At 43.4% G+C, this 16,232-nt stretch overlaps 1 protein-coding gene across 1 annotated transcript in view; it reads left to right on the forward strand.

Annotated features, from left to right (window-relative positions):
• TMEM163 (transmembrane protein 163) overlaps positions 1-16,232 on the forward strand; it is a 1,101,439-nt gene that overhangs the window by 49,277 nt on the left and 1,035,930 nt on the right. The window contains exon 2 of the mRNA XM_069616569.1: positions 6,746-6,865. Coding sequence (XP_069472670.1) covers positions 6,746-6,865 — 120 coding nt within the window. The remainder of the gene's footprint in view (positions 1-6,745; positions 6,866-16,232) is intronic.

Consider the following 16,232-nt stretch of genomic DNA (forward strand, 5'->3'; position numbering starts at 1 on the left):
GCTATTAATGATCATATCCATTATGATCTGTTCATTAAAAGAAAGACACCACTTTGTTGGTTCAATGGTGGGAGAGACGAGTCAGTGGCAGCTCTAAAGACCTCAGACAGATATTCAACCCATCCTTTCTCTGGTACTAAGTTGTGCTATGTGCTACTTGAGTTACCCTCCAGTTGGTGTATAACTGACCAGAAATTTCTTGAGTCCCCGTTCCCAATTAGCTTTAACATGAGTTGCCCATCCTGTTGAAGATGCAACATCTTTCTACTCTTTGACCAATGCATATATTCCTGCCGGAGGTGTCTTACATTTCTTTTATCAATTTCCTCTTTCTGGCCCAATCCTTTAAGCTATCTCAGGCTCCAATTTAATTGTTTTGTCCTCTGTGATTTTTCTTCTTCAAATGTGTGGCGATGGACCTGTGATTACCTGCCTCCTCCAACGCTCGGTGGGCAGGTGGTCCAAACAAACCTGGTGAAGACCTCAGTCTTACAATTATCCCGTTGGACCCTTTTAGCAATTTCCATAAGGCTACTATTAAGGGTCCTCCCCTCCAACTTATACTTAATAAGGCGTATTCTACCTTCCCTATTGTCAATATCCTGACACTGTCTATCCTGTGTTCTGGAGTTAATATTGGAGATTGAGAGCTCTAAGCATGAGTGATCGCTCCCCCCGTCTTGCCTGTTGTTAAGTGATGCAGGCCGTGTAAAAAGGTCATCTGACATAAAGATGTGGTTGAGAATGGATTCAGTTGATCCTTGCCGCCACGTTGGGTTCACAGGAATATCTCCTGGCAGCCTTCCATTTGCCATCTTCAGCCCGCATCCCGTTAAGAACCCCCCCCCCATGATTTACCCTTCTGAGTCACTCTATGTGAACTATGGTTGGCTATTTCTTTCAATAAAGGAGTGTATTGCGAATTCAAGTTTCCTCCCAAAATGATCTGTGCGCCCCCCCCAAAGCAGTTTGATCCTTTCCAATGAAGTTAAACCAGAAATTTCTGCAGGCTGGAACAGGTAGGGTTACAATATACATTGATGAAGACCACCTCTAAAGATTATTTCCAGTGCTTATAAAGCACCTTGCAAACTTGAATTCCCATTTTAGTTTTGATCAACAATATGGAATTTCCAATTGTAGCATTCTTAAATGCCATCAGGGGCCCACTTGACAGCCTGCCTTTGGCTTTTTGGCAAGCTGGCACAATACTCCTTTCTCCCAACAACCCCCACCCTCCAGGCATCAATTAGATATGACCCTTCTGATTTTAAGGCAAGGTAAAGGTGTGGGAACACAATGGAAAAACCATATTGGCTTTTTATTACAAAGGCAATGTTTGGAAAAGGAATTCCAATGAGAAAATCGTTTTGGGCTTTTTATTTAGGTAACATGCAATGTTTTGGGATTCTGATTTGGGATGCAAGGGAATATATGTGGAATTTTGTTTTGCACCACCCCTACAATGAAAATGCAAGGCATTGGGATTTCTGTTTTGGGGACACTAGCACATTCAATTTAACAGTAGGGTTACCCAATTACATTACAGACTGAAGTCATGTACAGCTCACTGGGATAATCCTTGTCAATTTCCACAAAAACATCACCCTGTGATAAATGATCCTATGGGAATTAATTACATTCTGTTTTTAATTAATTGTGCTGAGGGTATACCCGCTTTCACCACTACCCACCCCTCACTCCCACTAAAGGAGTGCACCCACCAATGCAAAGTTAAGGGTTAAACAGACCGATTTCAACACAATTCAAGGTAACTGGATAGGGTGTTCTTCTTTAGAGCATTCATTGAGTTAACCTTTTAGCTCGATATGGAAAGGGTCTACCCAGTTTTGCCCCCCCCTTCACCCACTAAGGGAAAGGCATTATGGCAGGTAGCCCCCACACAATTCATAGATTTGGCATATATCTACTTACATGGGAGATCTCTGTTTTTAGCTCAGGATACTTGCCCGATCCTAGGACCCTCTTTCAGTCAGGCAGCTCACACCTCAAGCCTCTATCCACCAGCCAGGTCTCTCCAGACACCAGCCACTCTCAGATAGGACTCCCGGATATCCAAGCAAAGTCCCTGGGTCTCTTTTTCTACCTCCTTGTAGGTAGGCCTTGGTTTAGCTTTGGTCCCCTGGCAAGGTGGTGCTCCAAGGGATTAGGCAGCTCTCCTGGTCTCTCTCCCTAGTAGTTTTTCTTTCAAGTCCCTTCTTAGATTGGAAATTGACAAGATATAGTGCTGACGACACCTACATATTGTCATCATTTCCACGATACGGATTGACTAGCTCTCTCCCTTCTCCTCCTACCAAGACACCCACTGGCTGCTGATAGGACCAGAAGTTGGGAGGCATGGGTTATAGAATCTGAGTGAGGAGGAAAAATACATCATTTCAAAATGACAGGTAGTTTTACACTTTCGGGTTCTTAAAATCTGGCAATGTAGCAACTACCTAAATTATTCGGATAACTACATGAACTTATATATTTTTGAATTCTACATTTATGGCGAGTCAGAAAATACTAATCATATCTCGGCACACCCTTCCTGGGATGAGATACATATTTTATCGATTTAATCCTGAGCCGATATAGTCACAACTCTGACTCTTCAGGATTCAAACCTTACGTCCATAATGTGTCACCACACCAAATTCATAATTATGAGATGGCCGGAATCATAATTATCTTTATAACTCAACTTGTATACATCATCCATTGTACATGGTCCCAACAAGCTTCTGATTGCCTTTAATTTGAAACCGGGATAGGCTCACTGGAACACACAATGCTCTTTTTATTCAAGAAAATGTATTCAATGGTAGTCAATGGCAAGACACCCCAAGGGTCCCTGAGATCCACACCAGTTCCCACCATTTGTTAGGTTTCAATTCTATCCTGTGACCTGATTAGGGCATCTGGCTGGCCCATGTGATCATGCCCTCCCCTCCTGGGCTTCAAAGGTATTTTGTTCAAAGCTAATGCACAGTTAATGGGGAGACCTGACCTTAAGGTCACTTCTGCTGGCTGGCTTATCTGCCACCTCCACATTTCTGATCTGCTCCTTTGTATTTTTGTTTAGCAGTTAAACTGAAAACCAGACCTTCTTCCCTAGAGGTCCTCAGCAAAGGTATTAAGGTCAACGTGTCAGAGGCCCAGACCTTCCAGTTCAATGGGGAAAAACAAGCTACATACATAATTCTTAAATAACAACAATGTGTCAGAGGCCCAGACCTTCCAGTTCAATGGGGAAAAAACAAGCTACATACATAATTCTAAAATAACAACAATGTGTTTGTAACATTTTGTATTACACCTAGGCCTGCTGTTCATAAATACAAGCTTTCTTTTCTACTATATTAGACAAAGTTAGATTCATTATTAATCTTATGCACAAAGATAGGCCACAGTTAACATAGGATACCAGTGTTCACTTTTACAAAAAATGAGACAGGCTTTTCTCTTTACATGCTGTGATTTAATATGATAACAATGAAGTCTCTTTATTCCGGATAAATGCATTCTGTCACTTAACTTTATTTCTTACATGTAAGGCATAGTTCCTCCTTTTTATCTTTGAAATGCGCAGTGTTTTATATGTATCTTTTCTTTCCATGTGCACTGCTGCAGTTTTAAATCTGTCAAAGGTGCCTTTTCCCAGTTTACACAAAGTCAGCATCTACTGCACCACATATTTCTTTTTGTTTGCCTCCATTGGACACAGTTACAATATTACATTACATAGCATTTATAATGCGCACTATAGATCCACAGGCATGAAGGCGCGGACGAATTATACATATAAACAAGAAGGACATCCAGATAGGGAAATATCTGAGACAGGTGTACAAAGACCCTAGGCTAGAACTATACTAGCCACGGTGCGATCAAATTGATCCTTCTCAGGTAAATAAAAGCATTTTTAGATCTTTCTTAAAGGCCTGTAGCAAGTTATGACTGCACATTTAATCTGGCAGTTGATTCCAGAGAATGGGATTACAGTTCTTAGGCACACTACCCTTCAACTCAGTGGGCCTCATGATGAGCATGGCGGTAGCCGTGCCTGTATGGCAGGTATGGCTACCGCCATGCTCGCCCCCGGCACCGCCTCCCACGATTGGGCAATAACCGGCCCATTACGAGATGATTGGGCCGGTAATTGCCCATTCGTGGGTGGCAGTAATGCCGGGCTCCCGATCCCCATTCTGTCCCATAGGACATAATGGGGGTGGTGAGCATGGTCGCACCGGCACCGCTGATAACGGTGCCGGTGCAATCACGAGTTCTGCTCGGGGGTGCCACACAGCCTGCCGGGTGAGACCGGGCGGGCGGTCAGGGACCCGCGAGCAGAACTCGTAATGCGGCTGCCCGGTATGAACTGTGCCGGTGCCTTACCGGCACCGTTCATACCGTGGCCGCCACCCTTGTAATGAGGCCCAGTGTGTTTTTGTATTTTAGTAAAGTTGAAATAGGCCCATTTTTGTTCATTCACTAGGCCTTATATCGGAAAACAATGTTTCAAACTGGCCTGCATTTTCAAATGGGTCTCAACATCAGCCAGCTTCACTCTCACAATAGGGGCCAACCATGGCCTCTCTATCTCTGACATTTTGGGGCTGTATTTTATCCCACACTGAATTGGATACAACAATCCCTGTTGGTCACAAATTAACACCCATTGATTTGCTAACTAGACAAGTTCTAATGGAGATGTTACCCTCTGCGGCAGGCCAACCCTTTCGGTAATGGCACAGCCATCCGAGTTAAGGACCCTCATTTTGTTAGGGCCATTAACTTTGGCGGCGGCCATTACAGACAGAGTTGTCAGCCGATGAGGGTAATATTGCATCAATAAGGCCATTTTCTCTCATCAGAGCTGGGAATTAACTGTGAGGTTGTGAGAGTGATGCCAATGGAAGTCAGGCCGTTCATGAACCTGAGAAAAACACATGACCAGATGCCTCAAAAAATCAAACTTTTGTAGCTCAGTGTTGAAACATCCAAATCTGATGTGACTAAATGTAACTGTGTAGATGTGACTTTGATGTCACTGGCATTGAAATTATTCTGAAATCGTCCCTTCTAGATAACACATATAAGTACATTTATCATATTGACTTTTCTGTATAAGGCTTACGATGTAAAGCTCAAAAAAACACTGCGGCTTCTGTTACTGGGGACGCATATCTGTGACGGAGATACTATGCCAGTTGTCTCATCCATTTCAGCACAGCTGCATGCAAATAAAGCCTGTCTGTACCTTCTCTGCTTGAGGCCGCTTATTAGATTACTTGGTGATGTATTAGGCTTTCTACAATGGCCTACATTGTAAGTAATACTCCCTTGTTCTGCACATCTGTTGTGCTTCCCTCCAGAACCAATTGTAAATTGTGTAGCCTTTTACCTAATTATTCTGAAATGCGTACTGTAAAATGCACCATTCATGTATTTAACACATTTTCTCTTGGAATGGAGGGCCTCCTGGAGCCCCTTGAATGTTATCAGGCTTGCTTGCTACGTTGGTCCTCTGCGGCTATTTCGGTCACCACTTTTAAAAGTCACCAAGTGCCACTGCTTTGTTTACAAACTCGATCTGGAAAAATATGTTTCGAGATGCATCTTGTGTGTTTGGATGGCCTGGAAAGGAGTGAACCATTGTGATTTGGAGAATTGAATCCCTCTTGGTTGCCATGGCCTTTGACCTCTAATATCAATTGCCGACCATGAGGTGATTCACACTGAAGATAAAAGCCCGAATGAGACGTTCTCATACTTATAATGCATAGTTAGTCTGACCACACAGGGCATAGGATGAAAAATAAAATATTTGACCAGTGGCACCATTAAAATCCTCATGTACAGGCCATGCACCCCCTTCACCTTCCATTAGGGTCTTCATGGCTTGCACTAGAGTATAGTCTACAAGGTACTAATCTCCCCATTAACCTGCAGAGGTTCAGTAGCAACATGTTTCACATTATGCTATGTGTGCTGTAAACAATGCATCATAGGTAAAGATTACATAATGAAACATTTCAATAAAGGCAGGCTTAACTATATCTTACCTTAGGACACCCATGTGCTAACATTTAAAATGTAGAAGAAGGCTTTCAAAGGTGGTTTGGATAGAAAGGCAGCTTTAGCTAATGACATCTCTTTAACTCAACATAATGGCATGTTGATACTGAGAGAGCCAACAGTAGTTTCCATGGACATTTGGAAACTCCTTTTATAGCAAATGTTCTCTCTTTCCTGGCATTGCTTATTTGCTTAATTAATGGTTATTGTAGTTTTCCTATGCAATCCGACGATTACTTTTGGACACAAAAGGCAGATGAACATGAGGAGTAAGCAGCAATGAGGGGAAAAGGGAAAACTGAGGAGGGGGCATCACCTACTGGACACCACTTCCAATCTTGCTGAATTTGCACTCCCTCTGTTCTCTGTTTTCATCTCGATGGATAGTCTTTAGTGAACAGTATAGCTAGCTTTATTTTTAACTAAATATACTATTGGCATTGTTCTGGTTTGTGATATGTGTGAATCATACCTTTTAAACTACCGAATATACTTTCTTATTGCTAACACAAGGACCACAACTGATTCAGTTGTTAAATACCTGTGTGCATAAGTACAATTGCATAGTATGTGCAATGCAAAACATGTGAACAACCATCTTATGTTATCTGTTTTCCAGTGTTAAATTGACCTTTATTCAAATGTCTGTTTCTGACAGGTTTACTAGAAAGCAGCACAAAACTGAACCCTCATGAAGCCCAGAGCTACAGAAAGAAGGCCCTATGGGTGTCGTGGGTTTCCATCGCTGTGACCCTGGTTCTGGCCGTGGCAGCCTTCAGTAAGTAGAAAGCACATTTGCAAGCTTTTATTGCACGTAGCCGTCCAATGCATCTTCTGCAACGATGACAGTCCCCTCCCACTCCCTCTGGCTCCACGATAGGCTTTTTGTGAATATCTTGCAGCTTTTCTGTGTAGGATGAGGAGTACTGTTGGTTTGTAAAGTGCCTATTAATACAGTAATAGTTGCAATAAAAAGCATGAAACAAGGGGGGGGGAGAGGTCCTGGTTTTTCAGATGGAAAACCTTCAGATTTCAAACAGTGCTGCTACTGAAGGACAATGATGAAATAAGAGACTGCAGTTTGGTGAAGGATTCATGTCAGTCTTAAGATCAGTAAAGCAATGGCCAAGTGAAGCGAGACCATTATTAGCTTACATTCAAGCCGAGGTGTCGAACACGATCCAGCTGTCACCAGCACACAAGACTGACGAAGGGACGCTGCTTTTGCCTTCATGCTCTGGGGATGTGGACCACACAAGACTGGCGAAGGGACGGTGCTTTTGCCTTCATGCTCTGGGGATGTGGACCACACAAGACTGACGAAGGGACGCTGCTTTTGCCTTCATGCTCTGGGGATGTGGACCACACAAGACTGACGAAGGGACGCTGCTTTTGCCTTCATGCTCTGGGGATGTGGACCACACAAGACTGATGAAGGGCGCTGCTTTTGCCTTCATGCTCTGGGGATGTGGGCCACACAAGACTGACGAAGGGAACAAGACTGACGAAGGGACGCTGCTTTTGCCTTCATGCTCTGGGGAGGTGGACCACACAAGACTGAAGAAGGGATGCTGCTTTTGCCTTCATGCTCTGGGGATGTGGATCACACAAGACTGACGAAGGGACGCTGCTTTTGCCTTCGGAAGGGAAGGCTCTGGGGATGTGGACGGCAATATCCCAGAGTGTGAAAAAAGTAGCAGGAAAAAATGATCTCCATCTTATGAAATGCCACGTCCTTGTCACTTCCAGACACCAGAGACCATAATACCTTGAACAGTCTTTCTGTGTGAAAGGGCAGGAGTACAATAACAGATGAGTGTGTGTGTTCGGTATAGATCGACGACGTCCGCAAGCTTCCTTGATTGATTCTTTTTACATAATGGGCACATAGAGAGAATATGGTCTGTGTGATAAAAAATGCAAGCTTACATACATGGTAGTATTTAGCTTGCTACTCATTAGAAGAGGAGATGATTACAGAGAGATTAACACATAAAATACCAGTTGAAAATGTACTCCCATATTTCAGCGAAGAAATGTGAACCGAATGTCGTTAAGGATGTGATGTGAGGTGAGTGTGAGCGCCAGTGGCTATATTTTATGGAGATGGCAAAACATAGTGTCCATGGCAGGCAGTCAGAAACATCCATGTGATCGCGAGGCCTCCCCCACCTGGTGTAAAGGTCAGAGCAATGAATCGTCCTATATGTTTGATATCAATGGAACTGTGGCACCAAAGATTCAAAGACATCATGATAGATGACATTATGTCTCTCAATCGATCCCATGATCCATCATAGAGAAGCAATATCACACAGTCAATGATGCAACAGAAGGATGAGAATTGCCACATCAAAGACTAAGGGCCTCATTACCACCCTGGCGCTCCCGTAATGAAGGGTGCCAGTACGGGACCGGCACCCTTCATTACGTGAGCGCCGATTACGAGGTTTCCTTTGCGGGACTCGGAACAGACGTCTGGTAAAACTAGATGTCCTTTCTGGGTACCGCAAGGGGAAGAGGGAGCTAATAACGGGCCATTTGTAATGTGCCCGTTATTACCTCCCTCCCCATTCCCATTGAGCCCTATTGGGGCTCAAATGGGAATGGGGATGGGTTCCTTCAAGGAGGAATTTCCGGGTCCTCCAATGTTGGAATGACCCTGTTATTCCTCATTGAAGGAACTCGGTTTTGGAGCCCGGTATGGAGGCAGCCATGGCGCTAATAGCACCATACTCGTAATGAGGCCCTAAGAGCCGAGGCGCTGTCTTCGAATGAGGGAACCTTATGCAAAATAACAAACATGCATAATATGTTTACTTTGTGTAGAAATGTAAATCAGTTTTGCCAAAGAGTAGAGTATTGCCAACCGTAGGTCTGTCAGCTTGATCCAGATGGCCCCACCTTCCATCTTGGTGACTCTTGGGTCCACTTACCCAGCGGAATTCCACTTGCACTGGTGCAAAGGTTCTGCAACAGGATCCCTGGTGCTCCAGCTTCTCCGAACTTTGAACATTGGAGCACCATTTTTTGAACAATGGCTGAAATGTTGAACTGATAGAATGCCGTAAACATTCTTCAGACTTATAAGCCTTGAGACCCTAAACAAGGCATTTGGCCTGACACTGAAGATGACCAGATTCTCTCATCCCTTTCACAATCTAAAAATTAATCCGTATCATTAATAGGATGTCCTGGACAATAATGTAACCTTTAATGAGAACGGTGCACAGATGCACCTCCTTCCCATTGCACACACATGCGTGCATCCAATGTATTTAGCCCCTTGCGGTGCAGTCCTTAAATCACAGTTTCATGTAGAATCGTACGACCACTGTGCTCTGCGTTTTCACCCGTGAGGCTTGATTGTCTGCCTCTAGGAACTCTTCTCTGAATCTGCACAATCATGGAACAGAACCTCTTCACTGTGTTGCTTTTCAAGCACATGCCATACAGCACAAGGAGTATTTTGGGCCCATACACATGATATGCAAATGCCCCCTAGCTAATGGAAAAAGCATAACAGAAGGACACGGCTGAGCTTTTGTAACAAATAGTAGGATATTCCTAAAGTGTTATTCATCAGTGATCTTCTACCATAAAAGGACATTTGTAAGAATAACGTATTTGTAATGCCATATTGTTGTCATCAATTAGCATGTGTGTGATGATGTAGCTCCTGTTTGTTTAGGTCAATGGTACATTCTAGGAAATTGATTTTGATGGGAGGATGGTGAACCAGCAGCATCTCCAGTCTCTGGACACTGGCCCACAGGTGATGCTCATATATAGTGAACGTACCACACTCACAGTCTTGGGGAGCTCCATCAATGACGGGAATGCAGTTTCCCCTTCAGCTGCAGCCTCAAGAGGGTTCTGGGTTGAACTTCCTTAAATTCCCACCAGTTCTGATTGCATTCACAGTCTGTCTCCCCCACACCCAATACCATACTGGTTTAAGACCCTCAGTATTGATCAACAAAGCCAATATTTAAATAGCCCATCTTGTAGCTTCTGCTTATCAATGAGAAATATGATTGCATTTGAAGTTCGATGTAGGCCCTTAAGCTCTTCATGTAATTACACCTTAAAGCAAACATAGCGTAAACCAAAAGAATTACAGTCATAGGTTATTACAAGCCTGGGAATAATGGCTCGCTACACACCGCAAAATGTGTGTGTTCAAATATAGGTAATGGAATTGCTGAAACACAACTATGCTTGTGTATTTGCACAGTAAGTGACACACACCTCATGGATGGAATCTTTACTCAGCACGTCTATGATTTGTGGTTCTTATTTCATATATTTTTAATAATTTACATAATTAAGCTTTATGTACATTTCCACGACATGGGATTCGGAAACTGTTAGCAGCAATTTAACCAAGATGGCATATGCCTTCCTTTATTTTAAAAAATACTGCATAATATAGAATGTTAGATTCTGCAATGTACATTTATAAGAGATGTCATGTGACTTTTCCCATGCCATGCACCTAATCATTACTTGTAAAGCATATTCTAGATAACAAGGTACATTGCAGCATTATCTTCCCTCTGATTAGACTTGCGTCCAACCTTCTAACAACGCACAGTCGTCTGCATTTGCTGACATGCCTTTATATATATGTGTGGATCAAACACACAAAAGTGATTACAGACAATCTAGTGCATGTGATTCATAGTAAATCTAAATAGCCGTGCTGTCAGTAGCACTTATTGCCCTATATGATTGTTGCTCTCGTTACACGTATGCCCTACATCTACTGGCATGAACTTGTCACCGCCTGCGCGCGGTGGTGCACTCACAATGTTGATTGAATATTATTTGTGTACAACACCTTGACGAATGAATTGGTCTTGTCTGCATTGACCAAAATATCTCAAAAAAGAAAAAATACTTTCAATGTTGGCCGTCTTTGTACTGGCAAGTGGCACTCTTTATGATTATGAACCCTGCTCAAATATTGGAGATTTTGCCCTGCTAATATTCCTGCATCTGCTCCCCGAGTAATATGGGGTTCTGATAGATTTGTGGGTCACTTTGCGGATTTCCGAACTGAGTGCGAACTTGAAGACGATTATGGGAGCTCTGGACTGGTGTACAATAACAATAAGGTTTTGCATGTCATTCCCCTGACAAATCTGCTCTCTCCCCGCTCCACAACCTCTTAGTTCATAGCAGGGATGACCTTTCTTACCTGTTGGACTCGCTAAAATTAGTATTTTTTCCATATCTAGTGCAGAGCTGGCCTCAAGCTCTGAATAGAAAGAAATACTGGAAATAATGGGCCTCATTACGAGGTTGGAGGCAGCCATGGCACTATTAGTGCCATGGCTGCCTCCAAAATCGTTCCGACTCCGGTCTGGTGGATGGAGCAATTACCGGTCCATTCCGAGGTCGGCGGGACTGGTAATTCCCCATTCACCAGAGCCATTCCCCATTCCCATAGGGGGAAGGCGGCAATAATGGTACTGCAAATTGCAGTACCGTTATTGACCCCGGTATCCCTTTGCGGGTCCCATCCTTAACACCTGGTAAAACCAGGCATTAAGGAAGGACCCGCAAAGGGAAGTAGTAGTAGGGCGGTAAGGGATTACGGCACCGGTGCCCTTACCGGTGCCGGTAATCCCTTACCGCCCACCTCGTAATGAGGCCCAATATCTTTTCTCTATTTCTAGCACTGGCGTTTCCCATCCCGTGCTAGAAGGAGTAAAAGCACAATTTCTATTTGTATCCAGGGTGCTACAATGCAAACATGGCAATGGCACTGTTTGAGACTTGCTGGGCCACTGCACGGCGCAATGGGACGTTTCGGACTCTGAGCAGCCTGTCCTCCACCGCAGGGCCCTTTCTGCCCAAACGTTTCTAGAGGAATTGCCGAAAAATGTAATTTCTTCGAGGGACTTTGAATCAACAGACATTCTAGTGGCTCAGAATGTGTTCAAACATGATGTAGCAGGACTAATGCCTGGTTAGAGATATTAGCAATATAATGTTAATGTTAATGTTAAAGGATATTTGTACCGCGCACTATCACCACCATTGCACACTTCTGGTTGGGAACAACATTCTAGACTGAGCAGCAGGGTGTGCTGAATGTGGAAAATTTAATTTCTATTTAACAGCAGATATTACACGATATTGCAAGCTTTTTTTGGGGTTACCTTCAAACCTGCATTACTCTCCACTCATAAGGAAACTCCTCTTATCATCCACTGCTCACTGCTTGGTCCAAACTGGGCACTCATGTGATATCATAAAATTAGTTCATTTACCTGTTAATTTTTTTTTTTATCAACTTTATTTAATAATTATACAAAACATAATACAACTGAGTAACAACAGAATGGGAACAAGCCAAAGATTACTCCATATACATCAGTGCAACAAAATGCAAATTACTACTAAAGTAACAGCTATTCAAAACGAAATCTGAAAACATCCCCACCCTCCTATCTCATGGCAAGACGTGACAACACAAAACACAAAAAAAAGGACAAAAGGACAAAACATACACCCCTACCAATCCCCAACCTCAATATCCACAAAATAAACCAAAGCCTACACCTCATCCAAATAAATCCCTGAATGACCCCCATCTGTTAATTTTAAAACTTGTAAATCTCCGTGTAAAACCCAGAGGTGGTGATCTTTTGGAGCTGGTACATGATGATGAAAGTGGTAAAAAGGAGGTAAAAGCTATGCCTTGAAGGTGCTTCAGAATTCCAGGTGACTATGAAGGTTCCTGATGAATGGTGAGAGAGTGCCCCATTGACAGACATCTTGAGCAGAGTAACAATGGCCTGCCCCGCGCCCCTACTACCCAGCTCTCATTGATTTGATGGGAGCTTGGCAATAGGGTTGAGAAACAAAGCATAGGGTTCTAGAGGAGACTTATTACTAGAATTTGTGAATAATGAAGGGGGACAAGTTGGTGGTATGCATTTTAAATGCACTTTCTTCTGTTGCAAACTCAAATCTCCATGTTGCAATAATGACCTAATGATAGTGAGAAATAGTCTCTGAAGTGGTCGGGTGGTCTCCACCATCAACAAATAATGTAATAGTATTCAGAGTGTACTTTAATCACTAAATGAGGTATGGAACACCAGAGAGAACCCGTCCCTGGCACTAGGACATGAACCCCATGGCAAGCAATACACCTTGAGAATCTCCCCTGGTACTTCGTGCTCACCGCTGGGTCCACAAGACCACTTAAACATTATATTCAGAAATATTTTTCTTATTGAAAAAAACATTTTTGTAAGAAAAGAATTCACATGTATACAAATGGTTATTGAATACTTCAAATGATGTAATACAAACACATAGCAAGGAAACAGATTAAAAACAAAGCCAGCCAATGCATTTCAGACTATGTCCATCTTCAGGGCTGAATCTGTATCATCATGCACGAAAGGTGTGAATCATAAACAAATACGCCATGGAGGGACCTGTGTCACCAGTGGGAAGACTCGTGTAGTCCTCCGGTGGGAATATCTGGAGGATACTGCTCAATGCCATCAGGCCGGGCCATCAAGGTGATCCCAAAGGCCAAAGGTTTTGAAGGACGGCTTTCAGGGAGAAACAGTCTACCCACCGCTAAATTAATTATGTTTCTTTCCTCGCGTCACCATGTCCGATGACTTCTGTTTGCTTTTATTGTGATTGTGGTGATTGCGGTAGTCCTTGCAGAGAAAATATTATTTGGATGCCGGAGCATCACATGCATTAAACTGTTTAACCCCTTAGGTTCTCCCGCCACATCAGAGTTAAGATGAAGAAGCTTCATAATCACTTATCTCTTCTGGTCCTACATTTCCTTCTGTGGTTAGCACAGAAACATGATAGGAGACCCTTTATTAGAAAATGACTACTGCGTGTTTTTTTGTTGTGATGGGGATCCCCATCAGTGGAAACTATGTGTATCAATAGTCTGCATTCTAAATTAGATGCCAGGGCGGGTTAATCAGCCAATCAGGTTGCTCGGAATTTAACAATAAAAGCACAAATTCTGATCGAGCTCATCCCTGCTTCCACCCAGCCTCTATCTCCCCTCCGTCTCCCGCCATCTCTACAGCATCATCCCCACTCTTCCCCTCCCAGCTCTCACTTACTGTTTGCATTGCGGCAGCGCAGCACAACCACAGACTCCACGGATTCCCTGGGCTACCAAAGGAAAAGAGGAGGTATCCGCTTAGAGCCCTGCTTCCATTTCCCTGGTGGCCATGTTGGGTGAGTATTCGTTTGAAACAACGCATCCACAACCTGTTCTTTCAAACAAATAAATCACGATCAGCACTCCGAGGAAGAAACCTGGCGCGCTAATAACAATAATCACCTGCTCTCTGGGCTGTGCCAGGTGGTAGCTGCTTGTGGTTCTTCCTTAAAGACCCTCACCACGCTCATGCCTGTGAACTCAGGTCCCAGGAAGTTACCACCCTCCAGAGCCCGGGAGCCAGTGAATATTGCTTAAATAGTACATAACATAACCGATTATTCGAAAGCTATTAGATTGTATTTAAATTTTGCCTGGGATAACATTTTCTAAAATCCCAAAAAAGACAGTGCAGGTGTGCAGGCGTTTCACATTACCGGACATTCCTCAAAACTCCAGGTTCTGATACCCTTCATCACACTATTCAAAACGACCTCTTTTTGCGACCATTTCACTGTTTTCGTTTATTAATGAATGATAACTTTTATTTTAGCATTTTATAATTCTAATGCAATGCCAACATGGGTGAGGGGTGGGAGACCGTGGGCATGTACGCTTCTGCTTAGCTCTGTGGCTGCTGCCTGGGCTGCTCTTTCCTCTTCTGACACTCATGGGTGTATCATTTTACCACTCCTTGTGCACCTGATCTGCTCCATCGCTATGACACTTACCTAGTGCTGGAAACGACCATGCAGTCCCCTCCATGCAGTGGCAGTGTGGGAAAGGGGCACCGCACATGCACACTGCCAATATCTCCCCTCTTAAGCCAGCTCTTAAATCACGTCCCTGCTTGGGAGTCCAGAAAAGTGCTTGAGCAAAGAGGACCCGTCTCTACTCTGCCTCAGCTGATTTCATTAATTTAACTTACATCAACAAAGATAAATCCAATCAGCTGTTTGTTTCACAGGCACAGTGATGCTCTCCTAACTGTCGGTGCTCAACAATGATGTGTTTTACCAGCTCCCTGGGGTTGAGGAACTCAAGCTCTCTTGTGATAGGTCTGCCTTTACTCTTGATCTCTCCTTGCTCTTTCAGCTTTCTTTTCTTTGTTCTATAGACACCTGTCTTCATTTCAATTGGTAATTTGTGATGTTGGGTTTCTTAAAGTGCACATATCAACCATGGACAGGAAGGGTCTATAGCGTACGGTAAAACTATGGTTACGGGCAGGATGATCCCAAATAGCCAGGCCTGGAGCCCTCTCTGGAGAGTGGAAGGTGTTTTTACAAGTGTAGTGGTGATACTTATTTGTTCCAATTGATTGGAGCCTGGTGTGAAAATGACGTTCCTCTCGTTCTGGTTTTGAGGATCCTTGGTATGGTCAATTTACGCTGAACTGAGTTCTGGTTGGTGTATCAGAGTGGATGTTTTATTGCCCCGTAGGGCCTCGTGAACAAGGTACCTTGCTTTGACAGCACTCTCTTCTCTCTTACTGCAGCCAGTGCAAATAAGGCAGTCTTTGTGATATGTTTCTCATAACATTGATTTTTAGAAGAAGCTTAGCTACAGCAATGCTAACTATCTGTAGGTCTGTTGAGAGATTAGATTGAATAAACAGGCCCAAGTTCCACCCAGTTTTGGAATGTGGTTTTGCATCAGCGTTAGTGGCCAGAACGTCTGTTTTGGTTGGATTAATTTTCAGAGAAATCCTTTTTATCCAATCTTTAATTGTTGTAAAACGGTCTCTGAGTATGCAGATATGGGAGTCAGCTGCATAATGTAAAAAGTAGAGACCCCTCATCTGTTTACATTCCACCAAATGTCTAATATAGAGATTAAATATGAGTGGCTTCAGGGCCGAACCTAGTGGAACACCACAAACTGTTGGTTGGGACAATGAAAAGAAAGGCCCCATATTAACCCCACCAGAAAGAGAAATGAGAAAGGAGGCTGAACAATTTAAGGTCACCCGGCACAGAAT

Source organism: Ambystoma mexicanum, chromosome 9, assembly GCF_040938575.1.
Source record: "Ambystoma mexicanum isolate Mex_15411 chromosome 9, UKY_AmexF1_1, whole genome shotgun sequence".
NCBI lineage: Eukaryota > Metazoa > Chordata > Amphibia > Caudata > Ambystomatidae > Ambystoma > Ambystoma mexicanum.